The 24056-nt window shown below is 39.7% G+C and overlaps 2 protein-coding genes across 10 annotated transcripts in view; one reads left to right on the plus strand and one right to left on the minus strand.

Moving 5' to 3' along the window:
- WASHC5 (WASH complex subunit 5) overlaps positions 1–19172 on the minus strand; it is a 59219-nt gene extending 40047 nt beyond the window's left edge. Inside the window, exons 1-8 of one of the 3 annotated variants that reach the window (XM_081266877.1) lie at positions 19014–19172; positions 11014–11096; positions 9573–9882; positions 8801–8946; positions 7963–8047; positions 7250–7350; positions 5067–5259; positions 2726–2878 (exon numbers count right to left, since the gene is read on the minus strand). In XM_081266877.1, the coding sequence (XP_081123003.1) occupies positions 2726–2878; positions 5067–5259; positions 7250–7350; positions 7963–8047; positions 8801–8946; positions 9573–9761 (867 nt within the window). In that variant the 5' untranslated portion in view covers positions 9762–9882; positions 11014–11096; positions 19014–19172. Of the gene's footprint in view, positions 1–2725; positions 2879–5066; positions 5260–7249; positions 7351–7962; positions 8048–8800; positions 8947–9572; positions 9883–11013; positions 11097–19013 lie in introns of those variants that run through there. The other 2 variants (XM_081266876.1, XM_081266878.1) reach the window with 2 other exon arrangements.
- A 39-nt stretch (positions 19173–19211) lies between these two features.
- The window catches only part of NSMCE2 (NSE2 (MMS21) homolog, SMC5-SMC6 complex SUMO ligase), a 228313-nt gene continuing 223468 nt past the window's right edge, over positions 19212–24056 (plus strand). For 3 of the 7 annotated variants that reach the window (XR_014018868.1, XM_081266885.1, XM_081266884.1), the window contains exon 1: positions 19214–19347. The gene's annotated coding sequence lies outside the window, so the exon portion shown is untranslated. Of the gene's footprint in view, positions 19348–24056 lie in introns of all 7 variants that reach the window. The other 4 variants (XM_081266880.1, XM_081266881.1, XM_081266882.1 and 1 more) reach the window with 2 other exon arrangements.

Consider the following 24056-nt stretch of genomic DNA (forward strand, 5'->3'; position numbering starts at 1 on the left):
GGAAACTTCCTTATGAGCACTTGAGAACAAGAGTGACAAGGTTGCTACACATGAAAAAATAACAACTGTTGAGAGCCACAGCCAAAGGGGCCCCAGCAAACTTCCAGCTGCCAGCTGATGATTGGCTCACAGCGGCCCAGCAAACTTCCAGCTGCTAGCTGATTGGCTCCTCTGCGGTGATGCTCATTGGGCTGTTTCCCAGCCCTTTCAGACCACAGAGCTGCTCATTGGGGGACTCTTTTGGCTCCGCCCATGCGACTCAGCCAATGGGCCTCAAGAGCAGGAGGAGTGGGGGGGGGGGGTTGAGAGGCTTGTAGGAAGCCGGTGGTGGCAGTTGGGCTCTGAGGGAATTCCTGAAGAGCTCATGTGGTACAGCGTGTGTATTCTAAAAATAAAGTTCATTTCTGCTTGATAAGTGACTCCTGAATTGTGCCCAGCCAGACTGTGGCAAACAACAAAAAAGTTTCCATTCAAACTGCTGTGTGTTAGATTCCTACAGGGAAAAGAAAAAGGGGTGCACTAGGGAGGGGACAGAAAACAATGACTTTGACTACAGCAGGTTTCCCAAACATTTCTATCCCTTATGCTCATGAAAATTGTTGAGGATTCCTAGAAGTTTAAAAAAAAATGCTATGGATATTTATCATATTCAAACTGAGAAATTTAAAAGCATTTATCAATTATTTTAAAATAATAACAAATTTTAAAATAATAATGAATCCTGGGGGTTGTCTTTTTTTCTGTGTGTATGTGGGGGGACAGTTGATTGGTGGTGAGATTTGATCACCAACTCTATTTCTTTAATATTGGTCTATTCATATTTCCTTTCCCTTCTTGAGTCAAATTCAAATAATAAATTATCCATTTATTCTACATTTCAAGTGTATTAATAAAATTGTTCACAGATTTTCTTACAATTAAAAAAAATCTTTACCGTACCTTAGGTTTTCTTTTCCAAACTTAACATTTAACATTGCACTTTCGCACTCTCATCAGTTTTGGTAAATATCTATTTTATAGCTCTTCAAAAAACTAGCTTTGATTGTGTTGGTTTCCTCCTTTCCTTTTTCTCTAACTCAAAAAATGTCTGCTCACATATTTATTGACTATCTTTTATTTGACTTTTTCTAACACCTTGAACTTAATGTTTGACCCATTTATTTGTACTCTTTCTTGGTTTTGGTAATGTACATAGGGTTACACATTTCTATTACAAGCAGCTTTAACCACCGAGCACAGCTTTGTTTCATAGCACTTTGATACTGGGCAATGCTAAATATTTTTTATGTTTCTCTTTTAACACAAGAATTATTTGGGTGTGTACTTTCCTCCAAACATTTAAAAATCTCTTTTTAATGCTGGTTTCTAATTTAGTCACACCATAGGAAAAGAATACAGGCGATCAAAAACCTTTTTTGTTTTTAACTTTGTTGACTTTCCTCATGATATACATCCAATTTTCACATATGTGTCCTTTTCAATATATATAGAATATTCAGTACATAGTTTTGGGAAAATAGAATTATATAATAAGAGATGTACTGAAATTTTCCTCCATAATTATGATTTTGTCCATTTTTCCTTATGAATCCATGAGTTTTTGCTTTATATATTTTGAGTATGTTAATGACTGTATATAAATTCATGACTGTTAATTCACCTCAATGGATCATTCCTTTTAATATTATAAATGATACTTTAAAAATCTGTGTTCATGTTTTTCTTTAACATTTTCTTTTGTATGATATTTTCTCATTAATTTTTTTATTGGTTGATATTTGCCTGGAATATCTTTTTTTAACCCTGGATGTCAGGTGTTTGTGGCAGAGTGTTTTTTTAGGTGTATATATAACAGGTAAAAAGTCCATATAACTGGACTTTGACCTTCCTTAATACTAAATATGCTTATAATTATAGTATGATCAAAACTTCTTTGTTAAGCTTAGGAACATGAAGCAATACTACCAGTTTTTCTCTTGGTTATTCAATTCTGAGCTCGTAAGTATAATTCATGGGTGGATAGGAACCATCACCTCCTAATTATAGGTTCTTTTTATATTGTCAGGAAATTAAAGGTTTCTAATGACAGATAGTATGATTCAGTAATAAGAAGTGAAATAAATCTGCTACCTGAGAATATAATTCAACTCATTACACTTTGATAAAACCTCTTTGTGCAGGAAAAACATTTTGTATTAATTAGGTATGTTAAGTCAGTTTCATTCCTTTTAGAGTTAATATTGTTCAGTGACATGTTTATGCAGTAATGTAAATATTAATATCTTAATAATTATACTACAGTCATCTTGTAAATAAAACTTATTATAAAAGTGAAATTCTTATTCAAAAAACAACCAATTAGATACTAATTTTACTAGCTTAGATCCATAAAATAGAAAAAAATATTTAAAATCCTCATGTAACTTAGTTGCACTCTCAGTAGCTACAGCAAGACACATTTTTAACACATCATTTTGCCTTGAGAGAATCCATTTAAAGAAAATACTAATGGGTTTGTTAGGAAATTTTACTGATTGATTTAGTCCTTTATGGTATGATTTATTACATTTTCAACATTCTTAAAGTAGTTTTGCCTAAGTGACTTTATGTCCCATTATTTACAACATATTGACCTCTGAGTTCAAGGCCAAAAGACTAGAAAGTTGGTTCTGCAACAAATTTGCCAGATACAGAGAGAGAGAGAAAGAAAATCAGTAATACTTGCCCAATTATCTGGAAAGTATTTATCCACAATCTCTCTCATTTTTGCTTGATGGGTGTGAAGAATGGAAGGGTCAAAGTAGAGAATCACATACAGCATGGCGGCTTGATTTGCCAGCGCAGTGCTGCGATGTTCTGGCAAGGGATATGCTGAGACCTGTAATGCAAGCCCCAGAGGGAAGTGTTGGTGACAGCTGAAGGTACTCATGCTTGAACTCAATTATCTGTTCTGGGAATCAACAGTGTTCCAAAAGCCCATCTTTCAAGATCATGGACACACTGGAAGCAATTCTCAGGTTGTATCCAGGGTCTTCCTTCTTATCTACAACCCCATAATACTCTGTTCCTTTCAACCCTTGACTCTGCTACCATTCTATGTAATTTCCTACAAAAAAAAAAAAAAAAAAAAAAAAAGTCCTAACCTGGCATTGCCCACAAGCTGTCAATGTCTGTGTCTTTTCCAGCAGAGACAATCCTTAAAACTGACAGACTCTGTTGCTATTTTATTACGACCTGATCTGCAACTCACTGAAACTTGGCCTCTACCATTAATCATGCCAATGGAATTTCCTAATCCAATTCAATAGCTGCCTTTTAGAATTCTCACTTTAAATCTTGAAGGGTGGAATTCTCTCCTTTGGTTTTCTAGATACAACTGGAAAATTGTATTTTTTCAGATACCACCCCATCTCAAGGTGATTCGCTCAGCCCTTTTTTTCAGCCTTTTAAAAGCTGAAGTTCCCCAGAGACCCTCCCCTCAAGTATTAGGAAGCTTTGGCTGCAGAGAGCACCTATCATTTTGAGTTGCACAAGCAGAAAGGGGACATTTTATCATAGACACAGCCATGCTATATGGATCCTGTGGGCAGGAATGTGGCCAGGCCACAGGAAGAGCATTTACAATGTCTTCACTCTTTTTCTCCTTGATGTGTCTGCTCAACTTTCTCCTCTCCAGACTGTTCTTCACATACTTGGCTGGATGAGGCTGCCCTCAAACTCCAAACTTTGCACAGTCCTTATTTTTAGTGAAATATTTAAATCCTCAGGCAGAGACTTTTTCAGGCCCAATTTCAAATTACCAGGAGACAGAGAATTGGCTCCATGAGCCATGAGCAGAGATGGGGGACATACACGACAGAGATGGGTAACACAGAGCACAGCCCTATGTTAATGAGCGTCACAGGGAAGGAGAAAATTGAAACATGTTTCTATAAGACACAGACAAAATGAACCAAGAAGGAGGCAGAGGTATAACGAGTGACTGATGTACAGAGGCAAACAGCACAGGCTTCAGGTTCAATTCACACAGACCTGAAAGCAAATGTGCCTGTTCTCTAGTCACATGACTTTGTGAACTATGATTTAAGCTCTCCAAGGCTTACTTTTTTCAGGAGGCACATGGGGATGATGCATCATCTACTTTGAGGACCGTGAAAAATAATGAAAATGTATGTGAAAAAACTTCCTATGAAGCTGGTTTAGATTGACTTCTTAGTGAATATCCTTAAATATGAGGAAGGCCTGGCATCTGTGGGCATCCTCTAATTTTAAGTTTTCTGGAGAAGAAAATAATCTTATTTAGACTTAACATATTGATACAAAAACTAACAGGCTACCTAAAGGACCCTTGAAAGCAGGTTTGTATAGATGATATCCAGTCATCCTAGGTCCAGCTCTACTCCCTTCCAGTAGTAAAAATATATAATTCATTGTTCTTCAGAACAATGGAGACAAATGGTAACTTTCTTCGGTATTCATTTAAGTAATGAGTCATATAGCCCCTGGCAAGGACAGCTGAGAGAACTTTCAAACCACAGGATCTTTCCAGCCCTGCTCAGGCTGCAAACTTTGCCTGGACTCCCTTCACCCTCCCCTAAGACACCTGCTGTAATCTTGCTGTCACTGCTCCATGCACCAGTGGCACCTTGTGCTTCCCCTAAGACAATACTCAACTTGCTTTACTGTAATTCCTTCCTTAGGAACCTTTCCCCCTAAGTTACTTGCTTGTTATGGGTAGGGCCCATGGCCTGCCTTCTTCAGGGACACATCCGGAGCACCCAGCACATGAATGGGCATGAACCACGTAAAATTTCTTGAATGAGTGACTGAAAGAATAAACCTTCTTTCCAATTGCTCAGATCCCATCTTCTCCCTGAAATTTCTGCTTCTCCCAGAATTAACATCCTTCCTTCCTCTATCCTACAGCCTAGCTTAAAAGGTGTTAAGAAATCATTTCTAGATGCTCTTTTACTCTTTTTGAAAAGAAGGAAGGAAAGGATTAACTGAGGAAGAAAGTGAATTCAGTCTTTTTAAACTATTAAGGTCCTACTAGACTTAATTCCCACCTGATTGTAAATATCGTCTGATCTCAGCCGGCCAATGACCATACTGATGAAGGCTTCATTGATAGGCACTCTCTGGAAATAGCTCTCGGGATAGTTGGGTGGCCTTTTGGCTCCTGGTTGGCTGGAATAACCTGTACTTCGCAGCAGCTTACAAATATCATCCATATTTGAATCAGCAGAAGATCGGGCCGCACTGTCACATTCACAATGGGAAATAAAACCACACACGTTAGAAACTTGCATGTCCCCAAGTCTGTAAGTATTAGTCCTAAGTAAAGTCAACAATTTCTTTCCTAAAATCCTTGAGGCTGGATTTATTTCAGAATATAGTATTTTTCAAATATATGAAAATTATATGATTTGATCATATGCCATACAACACTGCAGCAGGATTCAAGTTGACATACCACAATTGACACATGTTTAATAGTTCTGGAGTAAAATTTATAAAATTCACAAAATCAAGATTAGCGAAACTGCCTCATCTATGTTCTGAGTAGGTTCTGACTCTAAACAATTTCAGGTCAGATCAGCTTTGGCTGCCAAATGTGTGACTGTGTGTCTGTACATTCATATATGCAGATTTCTTCAGGGCTCTTTGATTTTCAGAATTATGGATGAAGAACATGAAACCAAACTAACATTATACAAATTTAAAACATTTTTTAATTATTTCAATTTAACGTGGTATATATTTTAACTGGCTTTTCTTGGCATGCTGATCTCTTGATAGGGATTAATAAAAATACCTGAAATTTTCAGGGTAGAAGAGTGAACTCTGAAGGAAGTGAGCTAGACTCAAAGAATCTTGGACTTGAGCTGACCTGCTCTTTGATGGAAGTACCTCCTTCACAACACTGACCTGCAATCGCTCAAGGTGTCTTCAAAAATGGGCACTCATGTTCTAATGAACTAGCTGTGCTGCCTAAAGGGACAATGTCTGTTTTCAAAGCTGGGCTTGTTAAACAGGCATTTTTTTCTTCTCCTTTACATTTCAAATTGCTTTCACTTTTCTAGGTACTTTCAGAAATGTAGGCAAGGTTATTCAAGTTTCATTTTTAAAAACATGGATGTTACAACAGCTTATGATCAAACCAATGTGAATGAATACACACACTGGTAGATACTTCCTTCAGATACTAAAAAAGCTGAAAAGAGGCAGGTGAGGTGAGAAGCCTCAGACGAATTTATAGCTACGGAGACAATGTTACAGAAAATATAATGTCTTGGGGCTGGGATTGTGGCTCGGTGGTAGAGTCCTCGCCTAGCACAGGTGGGACCCAGGATGGATCTTCAGCACCACATAAAAATAAAAAAGGCATTGTGTTGTGTTCATCTACACCTAAAAAGTAAATATTTAAAAAAAAAAGAAAATATAATGTCTTGAATAATCTCCTTTCTGTTCTGTTTCTCTTGCTCTTTTTATTTTGTCCTAATTTGTAAGTTTGAAAATGTTAATTTTATTCCTCATTTATTTAGCCCAAGTTCTTAAATGATTTCTGGTTACTGACTGTTTCTTTCCTGAATCTATTTCCTGCATGGACCTTGTGTCTACTTTCTGACTTATTCATTGAACTGTACTCTGGATAATGAAAATAAAAAGTTGGTGAGGGGCCTTCTGTTTTCAAGACTCTACTTCCTGAAGACTCACAGTTCTGAACAGACACACACAACACAAGATCCTGGATGAGCACTGCATGTTGTTTTTGTGTCTATGTATATATGGGTGAGAATTCAGTTTCAACCTGATCTTGAATGATAACTTTTCAGTCATTGACTTGAAAATGACAACAGAAAATTCATTTGTTTATGTCTGCCGAGAAGGCATATTTGAAAACTTAGCAAATACAGAAAAAACAGTCCGTAAGACTTCCATAGTTCTTTGAAACCTATCTTTGAGATAGACAATTCAGAATTCAGATTCCTTTTTTAAAAAGTTGAGTTACTATGATAGACATGATAATCTTTTTATCTCTAATAATCTATAGTACTATTTTTTATATATACAAGTTATTTGATGCATAATCATTTACTATGATGTAAAATGTTAAGTAACTGCTATATTCCTACATATGTTTTACATTCTATACCACATTGCCACTGTTCCCAGTAGTATTATGAGCACATACACCACATTTCACCAGTAATGGGGTTTGGGGTGTGCAAGCTTAGCCCAGGGATACCTGTATCGATAGTAAGAAACTAGCATTCTCTCTCTGACTTCTCCTTCAATCTTTTGGTCGATGACCAGCAGCATAACTCCATATAAGTACAGGGCTTCACACTATGAAGAGAAAAGATAGTGGACAACTCGCAGGAGTATTCATTTGTAAGGAGCAAAGATGACAATGGTGAAAAAGACAGCTTTGATTTAATTGGTCCTTTATACTTCAAGGAAAATGTAAGTTTTCTGCAAAGGGTTCTCACCTTCCATGCAGAATGGGCTTTGAGAATTTACTCAAAACAAATTTTAATTCATAGTGATTATCTTTCCATTGGCTTATTTTTTTTAAGATTTTGCTTGGGATACCAAAGTGAAATCCCAATATTCTGATACCTCTTCATCATAAAGTCATTCACATATTTAATAACATTTTTTAATTGGTTAGTATGTACTAGGTACCAGACTAGATGTCTGGGATGCAAAAGGTAAAGAAGATAGAATTCTTTCTAAGGAAGTTCATAACCTCCACATTATAATTGAATCCTTTATTCATTTATAATTTGATTCACTGTCTATGTTCTAAACTCATGTGTGAACTTGCTAGCTAAAAGATAATTATCAGGTTATTGGCTTCTTTTTAAAGAATGACATTTTGTATGTGTTTGCGACTTATAGGGGAACTAAAGAGTTTCTGTTCTTGCATTTCTACTTTATGTGTTCAGAATTACTTACTAGAAGTTGTTTTCCATCTTCATTGAGAAGCACAGTTTCTAAGGTTTGCTGAATATAAACACCTTCATTGAGATCATCTAGATATCTAGAAAAGAAAACCCAGAGCAACTTATTCATGTACAATAGAAACTTTAACATCTTTGAAGAAGGAAAGATTTTTTAAAAATAAGGCAAGGAATCAGACATTCTGGCTTTAACTAGTTTGTGGCCCTTCATGCTCTTAAGAACCTTAGTGTCTTATGATCTGTAATTCAGTGATTTAGGGCCACAAGTTGGTATTTATGGTTGTAAATGTCACATAAAAGGAATATTCCTTAGTCCTGATCATGAATTATAAGTATCTTAGGTGTACATAGGAACATTGAAAAGTTGTTTAAAGGTTAATGAATAATAAACTCTCAAGAATTATAGAGAGTCAGAAAGTGAACTTACAAAATAAGCAAGTTCACCCCTTTTCACTTCTATATAATATGCTAGAGTATGATGAAAAATCTAGAGGGCTGAAAGCTGTATGACTTGGTATAACCAAGTTTATGATACTCCCAAGAGCAGGATATTATAATAAAACCTGGGCCCTGTCAGGCCAGAGTGAGATGGAAGAGCTGACCAGAGCGTGAGAAAGCTCAGGGAGGAGACAAGGGGCTTGGTGTGTGGTTTTGGGGGATCTATAATAGTTTTAAGTCTTAGGAAGCCCAGTGTCCCGGGAAGGAAAAGAATACATATGGCATAAATGAGTAAATTTTACAGTAACTCAGAAAAACGTACATATTCTACTGGGTCCCTTCTCCCTCTCACCTATTTATTACCAGAATGAGCTATTTACTAAAGTAATCAATACCTGTTTAAGTCTACAATATATTTATGTACACTTTGAAATGCTAAATAAAATCTGGTCACAATTTCTATGTTGTTTTCCCGAAATTCTTCATCTAAATCCTGGAGCTCCGGCTTAGCTTCCAATTTGCTTTCACATAACTCAGGACCCTAAGGAAAAAAAAAACCCAAAACACAGAGACATTTATGTGAAATACCAATGAAAGTGTCCTTGTTGGTAACAATCTCTAAATAGTATTTTAAAAATTTGTTCCTCTCTTCTTTTTTTTTAATATTTAGTTTTTAGTTTTAGGTGGACATAATATCTTTATTTTATTTTTATGTGGTGCTGAGGATCGAATCCAGTGCCTCATGCATGCTAGGTGAGCACTCTAACACTGAGTCATAACCCCAGCCCTGTTTCTTTCTTCTTACCGATCAAAAATTTAAAGCAGAGCAAAAAGAAAGTAATGAGGACAACAGAAGCCTAGATACAAATCCCTTTGAAAGAAATGAACTTGAATTGCAACCAAGATTAGCATGCTTTTAAGTGCGAGTATTTCACTTCAAAGTGAAATACATTGTGCCAAAATTATCTTTTAAAAATTTTATTATATTGCTTTCTACACAATGCCTGCATCTTATTTTCAAGTTGAAGATGATATTAACTTTGGTTCAAAAGTTGTCCTCTTTGACTCTTTCTCTATAGTTCCCCGACTTCTTAAGAATGGTTCCCAAAGAAAAGCATGCTTTTAGAGAAAAGACAGCAATACAGATGCAATAGAAAGAGAGAGCACCTTAAAATAGCTGAAATCGAATATAATATCTCCATATTTCTGTTGGTCAGCTCGGTCTTTTAACCTGAACACAGCAGGAATAAACTCGGACAGCCTCAGCAGCTCAGCGATAATGGCATTGCCACAAGAAACGATCCTCAGGATTGCTTGGCCACAGAGATTGTTCTCAGCCAGGAAGTCCAGCATCATGAAGGTGACTAGCCAGCCCAAACCTGGACAGCAGGAAGAGTTAACTGGCTTCAGAGCTAGGGTCTGTAGAGCATCAGATGAAACCAGGTTTGCAGACTGACTGGCTGCTCCATTAAAGAACCTGTATCCAAAAAAGTAAAGTGAGCTAAATCTCTATTTTTTAAGGAAGCATGTGTGTAGGCTTTTGAAACACATACATAATATTTTTCTTTCAAATTCCATAAAAATATAACAGATAATGAATTCTTGATATGGGGGGAAGGGCATTATCCTCTATCCTTCATGTTTGCTGTGTGGACTGATTTTGCTAAGTTAACACTCTAGGCCTCTTTCCCAGATCTTTATTTACTTCTCATGAGAAAAGATAGGATATAGTTAATCAACTCATCTCTAGGCAAGAAGGAGTCATGGACATTTGTGATTCCAATGCACCCTAACTGCATGAGTTATTGCCCATGGTTTGATATTTTAGCAAATAACTGCAAATACTATAAATAGAGCTCTGGACATCATTTTGAGGAACTTTCCCAATGGAATTATAAGATTGGGTATAAACGGGTCCAAGATTCCTTTTAAAATTACAAACGCCAGATTCTACAAAATCTTGTGATAATTGATAAATGCTACATCAAACTGGTCCAAAAGTTTCATATGATGCAGCACTTAGGCGTCTGGCACTGCTAGCTGAATCAATTACTCATTTCTTTTGTATTCCAATGCATGTCTCAGGCTGGTTAGATCATACTTGCATACTAAATACTGCAGTTATATCAACAGGCCATTCTTCTGAAAGTTCCTGAAGGCTAGGATCAATTTCCTCTACCCAACTGCTCCAAGGTAAGTACTTCTTTCCCTGGGTGGAGATGAAGATGTTTAAGCACATCACCTTCTAGTACAGAGGTTCTCAAGACCAGCTGTATAACAGAATCATCTAGACCTTAGAGTCTCTGCCAATTAGGTTATAGGCTGCCCTAAGCATCTGTTTTTTAAAGAAGCTCCTCAGATGATTGTGATGTGAGTCAGTATCATAAAAGGAATGGAGGGTGGCTGGAACTTGTGCAAAACTGAAGCAAATAAATAGGAAGTGAACAATATTTATCTAAGCATGGCAAGTGCATAAATCACCATAGAAAGGTTTTAAGAAGTGATTTTTGCTCCTTCTAGCAGTTTGAAATACAGTTGGGAAGACAAACCCAGAGGGGGTCAAAATCAGAGCTACAGTGCATAGCCAAGGTAAAGAACAGATAGTCACCTGTCAGTACAGGGCTTTACTAGTAGTCTTCTGTTGGGAAAGGTATTCTGCTTGCATTGGGTGATCTAGTAAAGTGGCATCTCCTAGGAATGCAAGTGCAAGAAGGAAATCCAGAAGCTAAAAGACATATTTCAGCAGATAACAGTTAAAAACTTTTGTATGACAAATGCTTTGGAAGACAGAGGTGAAATGCAGAGGGCAGACAGGATTGATTTCTGAAACATGCAAAGGGATCTCACAAGCTGATAAGGCAGAGCTAACAGCACAACAGTAAAATGGAGAGGAGGACAAAGGGGTAATTCACGAGGAGTAATCCACATGACAACTCATGAAAAACTCTTTATTTAATTCACCAGGAGTGAAGGAACTATGAATTAAAGCAAGTGCCCCTAAATCATTTTACTTATATTAGATTGGCACTGGTTAAAAGAATAGTAATATTTCTCTAGGTAGGGATTAGAGATGTACATTATTGATGAAATGTGAATTGTTAGTCTTTTTGTGAAATGAACCAGCAACATTTACTGAAGTTAAAGATGCACATTCTTCTAATCTAGTGATCTTGCGCTTAGAATTCTACCCTCTGGAAATATAAACACCATCACATAAGGATATAGGTCCAAAGATGCTTCTTGAAGCATCACCAGCATTTGGAGACAAAGTAAATAACTACTATAAGAAAATGTAATTAAAGCAGCCCTTAGCAAGAAGGAATTAGAGGTCTATTAGTTGACATGGAGGATTTCTGAGAGCTGTTTTATTGAATGGAAAAAGTAAGTTGCAGAAACAGTAATAAGATGCTCCCACTTTATAAAACAAGTAAGATTTAAAAGCCCTATATCTGCCATTACAAACAGAGAAAACATACAAGAAAGAGTTGATGGAGGGGAAGCAGGGAAAGAAGGACAGTAGTAGCCAATTAAAAATAAAAATAAATAAAAAAGACTTCACTGGGAGGGGTGGGTGAGGGGCAACAATCATCAAACAGAAAGCCATTATGAACACATCAAAATCTGAGTATCTCATGGCTGCCCAGGTTGTATTTTCTAAGCATCTTCTGTATCACAGAGACAAGTCAACAAAACTGCTGATATCTCTTTTCTTAGTGTCCTCCCATAACCAATGTGTAGAGAGCAGGGGTGAAAGAGATGACAGAGGGATGGCCCAGGGACAACAAGAGAACAAAGTGAGAAGGACAAAAGCTAAATAATTCCTTGCACTCTAAGAGGTTTCAGAAAATTCTGGGAGTAGGTAATTTTATCAGTCTATTTCTTATTCTCTTCTACCAGATGCAGGCACCCTCCTTATGCAGGCTTGTGTGCTTGGCCCTCCAAGGTCATTTTTCTTAGTGCTGAGGGTTAGAAAAGCAACCTGATCACATTACTGTGGTAATTAGTTTTCTAGATATGGCTACCAACAAGTCCTTGCTATCTAGTTAGTCATGCTGTTCCCCGGGAGGGTGGGTCTCATTCCCCTTCCATTTGAATCTGAGCTTGTATGTTAGTCTGCTAGGTCTGCCATAACAAAACACCAAAGGATGGGTGGCTGAAACTACAACATCTATTTTCGCACAATTCTGGAGATTAAAAGTCCAAGATCAAGGCTTGGCATGTCCTTTTGTTCTCTGGGAGCTCTGAGCTGCCATGTGTGATGTCTGGCTATCTTGCTGGCGAGATCACAGGTAGTGTTACAGTGGACAGGCTGTGCCAGAGAAAGAGGCCTGGCATGCAATGGAGGAGACTCAAGGAAGCCAGCCCACAGTGAACACAGGTGTCTCCAAGTGGCCCTGGCTGAACTGTTCCAATCTGCCCACCTCTTTGGGCCTTCCTAGTAGAGGTGCTGGACATGCAAGGAAGAGACCATTTTGGAAATTCCTGTCAAGCCAGTCCTCTGTGCCTTGTCCAAATTCCTAATCCACAGGATCATGATACATTTTTTTAAAAAAAATGGTTGTTGTTTTCAGCAAATAAGTAGTATGATAATAAACATGATGGAGCTGAGGTTGTTACTGAGGTTCTTGATTTTCCATAATGCTATGGGATATTGTTCCTGCCTTTGTGTAACAATGGCAATGCAGATACTTTCATACTGTTTACGCTGATTATGACATCTTCCCTACAGGAATTGTGCCACTTGTTTTACTTTCCAGAAAAGACAACAGTGCCTGAAAACTGATAGAAATAGGTGAGGAAGCAATTGTTAAAAATGCTCATATGTCAAGCATAGGAGGTCCTTGTTGAGGACTGTCCATATTGAGGAATGCTACAGAGAAATAAAATAAAGAAAAAGGTTTCATAAGAAGCAGTGGAAAAGGTTTTGATTGTGAATATATCTTGAAATGATACAATTAAAACTCAGGAGAGTTTTTGAATTTCAATTTTTTTTGTGATGCTGAAGATCAAACTCGTGAAGGTTTTATGCTTCACAAAATTAAGGGCAGGGAGGCAGCTCAGTGGTAGAGAGCACTGTTTGCCATGAGCAAAGCCCTGGGTTGTTCAATCCCCAGCACCCACACAAAAACAAAAACCAACAGAATTTAGCACTGCAATGACTATGCAATGATTTAATGGACAAGAATGAATCAAAGTGGATTGCACCAAACTGTGATTTTGACAGTATAATATCTTGTACTTCACAGCTGACTTTCAGAGCACGATCTTAATCTGTAAGTTCTATCATCTCAGATATGGGACACTTAACAAAAACTTAAATCGAGCAACAAATACACCACTTATCATAGTTTTTGAAAGCAATGTGTTTTTAGAGTTCTATTCTTCTGAGAAAAGTAATAGGTGAACCATTAGAACATTTGAAAACACACACACACACACACACACACAAATATGCACTTCATACATGTATACGAAAATAAATGAAGGATATATAAGCTCAAGATCATAATTTTCAATCTATTTTTCAACCAGTGTCTATTTTGTTGAAGTACTTGTAGAACTGAAGACTTGGAACTTGATGGGTTAAAAATGGCAATTTTTGTGAACAGTTTTCAAGGTGCACTTAATGTTAGGCCAGTGGCGGCGACTTGGTGGCGACTTAGTGGCAACTTAGAACAAAGCGGCCCGAGCTGCTTTGAACATCAATCAGATGCCTGTCAATCAGCCAGATCTCCAGACTAACGCCTGCCAATCAACAGGACACCCCTGGCCAATCCTGGAGTTCAGCCAACTCCCCTGACCAACTCCAAGGGGGCAAGGGACTCTAAGAACACCTTTTCCTGTCCCAAGCCCTTCCCTTCCTGCTGTAAGCCCCATAAAAGTCCAGTCCGGTCGAGCTTCCACGCGGTTTCTGTTCAGACCCTTCCCCTGTCCCCTCTGTGGGTCTGATGGAGTTCCGCCCAGGAGTGACATCTCAATAAAGCCTGTTCAGCGGCCCTTTTAAATCTGTCTCCTTTGGCTGCATCCTGCCCTGCTTGATCTAACACTTCATTTCACTAATGACCGCTTCTCCCAGTTCCTTTTCTAATCCGCATCTTCTGAGGCAACCTTTGTTGCCCTTCTCCCATGTTAATTTAGCTGAGTCATCATCTGTCAACTTCCAGGAAGCCCTCAGCACTTTTCAGTTTCAGGAAAGTCTGCATCTTTCCCAACATTTATCTTTCGCTTTGCCATGATACCGTGCTGTGTCAAAACAAACACTGTATTTAGGAAGATTGACCAAAATAAGAATTCAACTGCATAGAGACTTTTGGACTTTTTGAACTTTTGAGCTACTTACTTTGTAAGTAGTCAGTTCATTAAAATGTTGTCAATGACAACAGTTCATATGTGATCATATGAATGATAAAATAGGTAAAATATGTAAAAAGAGGGGGAATCCTCTATATACAGAATCAGGACGTGGAAAGACTGTTGACAGTGCAGGACAGGGCTTCCTCTCCAGCCACAGCAAAAATGCTCCTTGGAGCTTCTCACATGAATTTCAAGTTCATTCCCATTGTGAGCTACCTAGTGTGGTCATCTATGACCTGGAACTGGGTGTGTAATCCTTAGAGGTTTTCTTTTTAACTTTCACAAGTCTCTATGTTGGTTCAACATTTGGAAATGTCTTATCTTGCTGGGATGTTATGGCAACAACATTAACAGCATTTCCCATCAGCCTTCTTTTATTTTATGGAGGACAAAGGGGTCAGATTCTGACTTTCCTATCTCCCTTGAAACCAGCAGTAGACATGTAGTCCAGTTTTGACCCAGGAGATTTAAGTCTATGGTGGGGAGTCTAGGAAATATGTTTTACCTCCTGTGACAAAGGGAAGGGGATGTGAAGAAAGATCTCTCTTTGCACTATTCTCCTGCTTCTTGCCATTGATGTGGTCCGATGACCATATGATTCCTGGAGCTGCAGTAGCTGGGACCAAGAGGTGACAAGCCTAAGGGGAAAAAGCTCAGAACCTGAAGACTGGTGTGGAAGGACAGAATCTTAGTTTTTGTTGATGTTACTGAACTGCTGATTAACTGTTAAATTACACATCTGTACATATCTGTAATCCTTATTCAATGTATTGCTTTGCGGTTTATCCACTATTCATTGGGTTATCTGGTGAAAGCATTCTTAGTGATACAAATCATTCATTCAACAAATATTTACCCAGTAACGACTATGGGCAAAGCACTGCTTCAGGATCTGAGGCTATACCAGTGAAAACAAAACTAAGTCCGTGTTATCATGATGCTAACATATTCATGGCAGTGGGAAAGAGAAAACAAATAACTGGATATCAGGCTGTGATAACAGCTGTGAAGAAAGGCATGGTAACAGGACAGAGCAAGGATTAGTTTACATGGAGAGTTTGGGAAGGCCTCTCTGACAGGATGATATCTGAGAAGAGATCAGGAGGAGAGTAAGCAATGAGGGTGTCTGGGTATGACCCACAGCTTCTAAGTTGGTCCCTGAAGACCTGCCTCCTGGTACTCATGTGCTAGGTAAGTCACCCTTGCATGTGGGCTGACTTACTCACTCCTTCCTAAAGAACAGATGATAGCAGGGAAAGATACCATCTCTGAGATTAGAAAAGAGTGAGTTCTAGTTTGAGTACCCTAATATTATTATTATCAATTTTTAAGATGGGGTCTCCCTATGTTGCCCAGGATGGTCTTGAACTTGTGGGCTCAAGGTATCCTCCTGTTTTCATCTTCTGAGTAGCTGAGACAGACATGTGTCACCATGTCTGGTGTGGGTATCCTCTCTAGTTTGCTAGTTCTGGGGAAGCAAGTGGTTGCAGCAAGTGAGAGCCCTATGGAGGGGCCTGTGACACAGGTAACCAAAGCTTGTCAACAACCACATAAGCAAGCTTGAAAGCATATTCCCCCCAACCCAAAGTGGAACCTGCAGATATGACTACAGACCGTGCTCATAGATTGAGTGCAACCTCCCAAGAGCCCTTGAGCAAAGGCACCCAGCTGGCTTGGCCATACTCTTAATTCCTGACCACAGAAGCTGTGAGTTCATAAATGTCCATTGTCCGAAGCCACTAGGTTATGAGGTATTTAGCTATGCAGCAAAAGGTAATGATGTGATCCAGAAGAGCATTCCACACAGAGGTTAAAAGTGCAAAGGCCTCAGATCAGAAATGTGCTAGATGTGCTTAGGGAACACCAAGGTAGCTGATGTGTCTGGAACAGAGTGAGCAAGGGACAGAAACAGAAATTAGTGGAGGTGGACCAGTTTGGGTCTGAAAGCAAGTATTGCTAAGAAGTCGAGAATGCTCTCTCATGAGAGTACCCATATAATACACATTAAGGCATAAATTATTAACAAGTCCTTTTAGTTTTCTGTGATGCCTGCTTATTAAATCACAATGCTATTTAACAGGCTGAATTTCACATTATTTTCTGCAGTGATATGGTCTAGCTTGGGAAATGAGAGAGGAAAAAGGTGAAAATAATGGACAATGGGTGAAACAGTCACCTTCTGAGTTCTTCCTCTGAAGAGCAAACTAACCCAGAAGGTCTTTGCAGGATGAATCTCTAGATTCATAAAGACAAGGCCAAGTTATAACTGCTACCAGATTTTAGATAGTAGAATAGGGCAGTGGGGACCCGGAGAAAACTGCTTAAATAAAGCAACATTACCCACCCTCTTCTCCAGCTCTCCCAACAGCCAGACAGATATACTCAGCACCTGCATGCTCAGTATGACACGTTCAAGCTCAGATCTGGGATGATGACACAAGTCACGACTTTTGTGTGTCAATCTCTTATTTTAATCCTTATACCTTCAATCAAGAATCACACTGTAGATACCTTTAAAGATCACTATAAGGAGAGTATAAGAAAAGAATCAAATGTGTTTGGCAATTGAAAAACAAGTGTTACGATCTTTATTACCTAGACTGTCTTATCTAAAAATCTATAAATGTTTGTGCTAAATTTTTAATATAAAAGCAGAATGTGGCTTACATTTAATATATTTTCAGTGAAATAAAATTCATTGTTATCTGCCTTCCCTCATGTAGAACAATTAATTTCTATCTCTTTAGTGTAAGCATTTCTTGTGAAAAATTTGAAGACTCAAGTTAAAACCAGATTAACTGAAAGAAGGAAATCACTCACATTATCACATGTAAGTTACATTACTGTTGGTACTAGACCTCCTAACTTGAATTAGTTATATTTTCCATGTAACAAAGAGAATTTCCACAACTTGCATGAATATTATTTGGCTAGGGTATTTGGTAAACAATTCTACCATTGGATGAAAAATCGACCCTTAAGAAGAATGAAAGAAACCATCACAATGACCTATGAAGTGGGTAGAGGGATTTATAAGTCCTTAAAAAAATTACTCTAGAATAAGTTCTAAATAAACATTGTAGGAGAAGCTATATCAAATAATTCTTCAGAGGTTGTTTGGTGCAAGAGATGAAGAAAATGTACAAAGACCAGTCTTCTCAATACTATTATTCTATTGGCATGAAATGGAAACTGAGATCTGTCAATGTCCCTATTATTATTTTACGAGTTATAAAGTTGTCATAATTTCATTTCTAAGGATTTGGGATGGAACTGGGATTTCACTTGGGGACAGATACCATGCTTTCAGGAATGAAGCATGACATCATCACACACCAAATAAATACAGAACAAAAATTTCTTAAGCAATTAAATTGTCCTGAACAAAGCACCATTGATCCTACACAAAGGATAAAAAATTCTAATTTTATCCTTTCACAGAATCTCAGTTCCATTAATAAGGAAGCACTCATTGGTCTCCACAAATCTATTATCATGAACAAAATATAATGGTCATTGGACAAGGTAAATGTGAGAGGCAAATCTCTTCCGGAAAAGTTCTGTAATGAGCCTGATCATACTAGCCCGATTTATGACTACTAAGAAAGACTGGTGAAAGGTAACTAGGGTAGGTATCCCTAGTTGTGGACAGAGGCAGTAAACATGTCTCCCTCACCGCTGTCCCGGCCCTCTTCACTCACGTTGGAGGGAGCTCCATGTACGTTAAGATCAGGTTCCATTACTGGCTCTGTGCAATTTATTGAGTTATTTTTATTGGGCAACCATAAAGGAATCAGAGGCTGCGGAACATTTTGTTCGAAATGCAAAGGACTCTGGCACCACAATGTTAAAAGTGAGGGAATTAGGGAGCAAGAGAGGAGCAAAGACTTGCCCAAACTCACTGCGCATGAGAGAACTAGAATTCAAACTGGGTCTCGCAAAAGCACTCACTAATCACTTAGTTTTCTAGAGGAACAGCCACATCAGCACAGCATTGCCCCCGGAAACTTGCAAGGAACAGATGCGGGCCAAGCAGCCACGCTTCTGGCAGCGAGCGCTCCCGGAGCGCCAAAAGAGAATGCAAAATGATTTCCAAGTGGAGCTGAAGCGCTGGACTGGCCTCTAAGCCCTCTTGCCCAGGTCCCCTTCCAGACCGTAAGGTATGCTACTACAGAACCCCCGCCGCAGCGCGGCCCGGCCGCCGGGGAGGGGACGCTGGACTTGAAAGGAGGGCGCGCGCCCCGCCCGACTCACCTGTCAGCGGCCCGCGCACCTGCGCACGCGTAGGGCCGGTGATCGCGCGCGAGGTCCACAGCCCGCTCCCACCCTCGCGTTCCGCAAGGGTTCCTGCCCCCGGCCCCAGATCTTGAGGTGGCCGGACCCCGGCTTCCGCCCGTGCCTCTCCAGGTCGTCACATGACCGAAGAGGTGGACAGCAGGGCGGGGCGTCACGTGACCCCATCAGCGGGCGACGGCTGATGACGCAGGAGCCCGCGCTCGCCGTTGCCGCGACTGGCTTTGCGGAGAGGAGTTGGGGTCCGGGTGTGCCGACTCCGGGTGCAGCAGACCGAGTCGGGTGGCGCTGCCAGGTGAGGCGGGAGCGGGGGATGGTGGTGGCCAGCGCGGCGGGAGTTGTCGCCTAGCTCTGGGCGCGCCGCAGGGACCGGCCCCGGGTCGGCTAGCCCGGGCTGCGGTCCTGGCCCGTGTCACCTCAGCGGGGCTGCCGTCGCGTACCCAGGCTGGGAGAGGCCGTCCCTCCGGCCTTCCGCGCTGTGTGTGTCGGGGCGAGGGGGACAGACAGACTGACGGACGGACCAGGAATTATTCAGGTTTGAACCGGCTTTAAAAGCAGGGCCAGGAGCCATTGGTTCAAATAAAAGTTTCGGGGTCTCAGTTTCCTTTTCGCTTCTCGAGATTGGTGTGAGGATTAGCGGTAGTGAGAACCAGGCGCCAGGGCACAATTTGTGGTCCCTTGTAGGTGACCGAGAAATGGTGGCGTTTTTATTGTTTCCCTGACTTTCAACAAATCTTTATTGGTTACCTATTTTGTATGAGAAGCTGTTTAACAGCTCCCAGAATATGTCAGCACTTTAGTTTAGGGAACTCCGAGGGTGAAGGAACCACAGACATCTGAGCAAGTAGCTGCGAAGAGTTTTACGTGGAAGTGTGTGTGTACGTAAGTGTGCTAGGGACAGTGGTTACACGAGAGAGGGAACAAACGACTGCATGAATAAGAGAAGGCTTCCGGGAGAAAGATGTTTCTTGGCATGCTAAGAAAGGAGACAGGCTACCAGGGACTTATAGGAGGCCAGCACGTTGTCTAGGAAGTGTTTACTCGGAGCCTATGGTGGTGACATACAGTCAGGTGAGAAGAGGCAAGAGAAGCATTTTTATTTTCCCATTAATAATTGGCCTTACCGACAGGGCCAATTATTAATCATGTGATATGATCAAATATTATATGATTCCCTGTATAAGAAGTACAGAAGGTAGTCAAGGTCAGAGTCAGAAAGTACAGTGTGGTTTCTGCTTTCTCCAGGAGCTAGGAGCCCAGGAAATGGGAGTTGTTTAAGAGTTGTAAAGTTTTAGTTTTGTGAGATAGAAAGAGTTCTAGAGATTGGTTGTATAACAATGTGAATGTACTTAACACTGCTGACTGTACACTTAAAAATGGTTAAGATGGTAAAATTCTGTTATGTGTAATTTAACATTTAAATTTTTTTTTTTCAGTTTAGCAGGGTCATAAAGCATATGCGACTAGGATGCAAAGAAAAATGTGTGCCTTAAAAGTAATGCAATGGATATTTTTAAAAGGGACAGATTATTCCAGGTTGGGGTGTGCAGCTGCATTAATGATGGAACATTTCAGATGGGCTTGTGACAGAAGTTGAGTTTCTGATTCTTCCCTTAAGAACTGACAGCTTGATAAGAGCACAGGGGTAGGGTGCAGGAAAGGGATCCAGAGGCCAGATGATATTGGCACTCCATTTCAAGGTACTGGGACAATCCAAGGAAGAATAATAGGAACAGTGCTGGTGAGGCAGCATTGTTGAGAGGAAAATATAAGTATTCACGTGACTAAAGGAAGAGAGCTGAGTTATTATGAATGGCAAATCAAAGAATATGAAGAGTATTCCAGGCTCGCCAGGGGAGGCAAAATAGCATGCAAGGGAAGAGCTCATAAAACATATCAATTTGCTTTAAACTGTCTTGGAGCTCATAGGTCTCCAAGGTAACATAAAGATTGTTGTTACCTGGGGAACAAACCAAAAAGAGATTGATCTAAACCAATGCATTGTGGATATTTGGGGGCATATGATTCTTTTTAGTGACCAGCTGTCCTGTGCAGCCAGGTTGTTTAGCACCCTCCCTGGCCTCTGTCCACTAGTTGTTAGTACTGCCCCCCGATCCCCTGCCCCAGCAACCAAAAATGTCTCCAGATGTTGCTAAATGTACCCTGGACTATGGGCAAAGTGACTGCAAAAAGCTATACTCATGTCATGGAAAGTGAATGTGTGAAAGTATCAGAGTCAGTTCAGCTGCTGTAACAAAACACCATAAACTGGGTAGTTTATAAACAACAAATTTATTTCTTACAATTTTGGAGGCTGAGAATTCCAAGGTCAAGGGGCCATTAGACTCAGTGCCTGATGAAGCCCTAATTCCTGGTTTCTAGGTGGTACTTACTTGGTGAGTTCTTGCTGGTAGTGGGATAAGGCAGCTCTCTGTAGAGTCCTTTATAAGGGCACTAATCCCACTCAGGTGGGTGGATCTAATCACCTCCCCAAAGCCCAACCTCCTAATACGAACCTTGGTATTAGTTTTCAACATACTTTTTGGTTGGGGGAGCACAAGATTCTAGCAGATGGTAGCAGATTCTAAAGTGAAGAGGGGACGGTATTGTCATGGTGGGAGCAGGGTGAACAAAGTCTTGAGCTGGAATTACGAGTAGTGTATGTGAAGGAGAAAATGAAAGAAAAGCGATTAGGGTCTGACTGAGGCAGATGGTTGATTGATTCATTTAGAGTATATTTTCTGAGCTCTTGCTATTTGTGAAGCACTGTGAACATCATGGTAGATAGTAAGTAGTGTTTCACAAAATAGAGTGACTGCGAAATCATGTCAGAGAAGGTGTTTGAGTCAGGGATTGCCTTTGGTTTACAAACTTAGTTTTACTTATTGGGAAGAATTGGAAAAAAAAAAAGTATGTCTATTCCATCTTTCTGTTTCATTTATTCTCTTTGCTTCTCAGTCCAGATAACAGAAGGTCATGACTAGTTTTCCTCAGTTCTCTGTAGGAGTGAAGTTTCACTGGAGTAATGTGAATTTCCTATTCAAACAAATAATAAAGGATAACTACTGTGTGGTAGGTTTCTTTTTATCCTGAACTGCATTAACCCTTATGTATAAATTATGTCTTAATTTAGACAGTTACAACAAAATACCATAGAATTTTAGGTGACCTAAACTACAGAAATTTATTTCTCATAGTTCCAGAGGCTTAAAGTTCAAGATCAGGATGCTAGCTAGTGTGGTTGGATTCAGGTGGGGACTTTCTAGGAAGATAGCTTGCAGGTGGCTGCTTCCTTACTGTGTCTGGTACCAAGGATTGAACTCGGGGGTGCTTAACCACTGAGTCACATCCCCAGTCCCTTTTTATATTTTATTTAGAGACAGGGTTTCACTAAGTTGCTTAGGGCCTCCCTATGTTGCTGAGGCTGGCTTTGAACTTGTTATCTTTCTGTCTCAGCCTCCCAAGCCACTAGGATTACAGGTGTGTACCATCTCACCTGGTGGGTCTCGTCTTGTAAAGTCACTCACTAGCCCATCATCTACCAAACAGGAGAGTGTGTGTATGGAGAAAGTGTGGAAAAAGATTTTTATGGACTGGCCCTAGAAACAGCTCATATTTCATTGCCTTGAGTACAATCATAGGCCACACCTAAGTGCAAGGAAAACTGTGAAGTGCAGTGGTTCAACAGCTATTTGACTAGGTTGAAGAAGAAATGTCTTTGGTGGGCACCAGCTGATATCTGTCACAAGTGTCCTGTCTTTAGTCTACCTTGTGAAATAGTCTTATGAAACAGTCCTAGGAAGTTTGCTGTTGCATTTATTGTAGGGATATTACTGAGAATTTTTTTTTTTTAAAGAGAGAGAGGAGAGAGAGAGAGAGAGAGAGAGAGAGAGAGAGAGAATTTTTAATATTTATTTATTTTTTTTTAGTTCTCGGCGGACACAACATCTTTGTTGGTATGTGGTGCTGAGGATCGAACCCGGGCCGCACGCATGCCAGGCGAGCGCGCCACCACTTGAGCCACATCCCCAGCCCTTACTGAGAATTTTTTAAACGTAACTCTTTTTATCTCATAATAATTTGTACTGCCTTAGTTGCTCTGGAAAGCTTTATTTTTCCTATGTTCCTGGTGTACTTTCTTCTTCGTGGGAAAAGTAACCTTCACTTTTGTTTTGATTGTCAGGAAGTTCACAGCTAAATTTGTATTACAAATGTAATGCCCTGTAGAATCCTAGAGCCTGCGTGGCTGCATTCTCTCTCATATACTTGGTTTTCCCTTTAATTTCTGAGTTTTGACTCTGATTTTAAAGATTTTGTATTTTTACATGTTTTTGGATACATTTTTATTTATATTATATAAAATAATCCAACTTGTTTGGGGAAATAAAGTGGGATTCTAAATAAGTACCCTCTTTCACCAAATGCACGTGTTTAAAAATCACCTTTGGGTTTTAATTTATATTCATATTTTCTCTCTTTTGGTGTGAATTTTAAAACCTCTTTTTTTTTTTTTATTTGTTTATTTTTATGTGGTGCTGAGGATCCAACCCAGTGCCTCACAGGTGCAAGGCAAGTGCTCTGCTGCTGAGCTACAGCCCCAGCCCGAGAACCCTTTTTGATCCCCAGATTTTAACATCTATAGCATTTTACCATGTTTGCTTCTGGTCTTGATTTTTAAGGTAAAGTTTTTAAAATACATAAAGCTAAAAGTGTATTTGATGACACTCAGGCTCAAGTGGATTATTCTTTATCCTTCCCTGACGACCCCCTACACTATCCTGCCAAGGAATGCAATCCAGTTTTCTTTCCTTCCCTTTGTCCCTGTATGCCAGGTGAAGGGGGCTCACCCCACTTTCCTACCTCATGACCACTTTTCATTATAATTTTTTCTTCATGTCAGATGCTCTCTCTGGATAACTTAGACTTTCCTCAATCCTAATCTAGTTTAACTGCCTTCTTATCATTGAAGACCATGTCTTCCCTCAGTTATGCTTGTGGTCATTT

Source organism: Spermophilus citellus (genome assembly GCF_964194105.1).
Source record: "Spermophilus citellus genome assembly, chromosome: 14".
Lineage (NCBI taxonomy): Eukaryota > Metazoa > Chordata > Mammalia > Rodentia > Sciuridae > Spermophilus > Spermophilus citellus.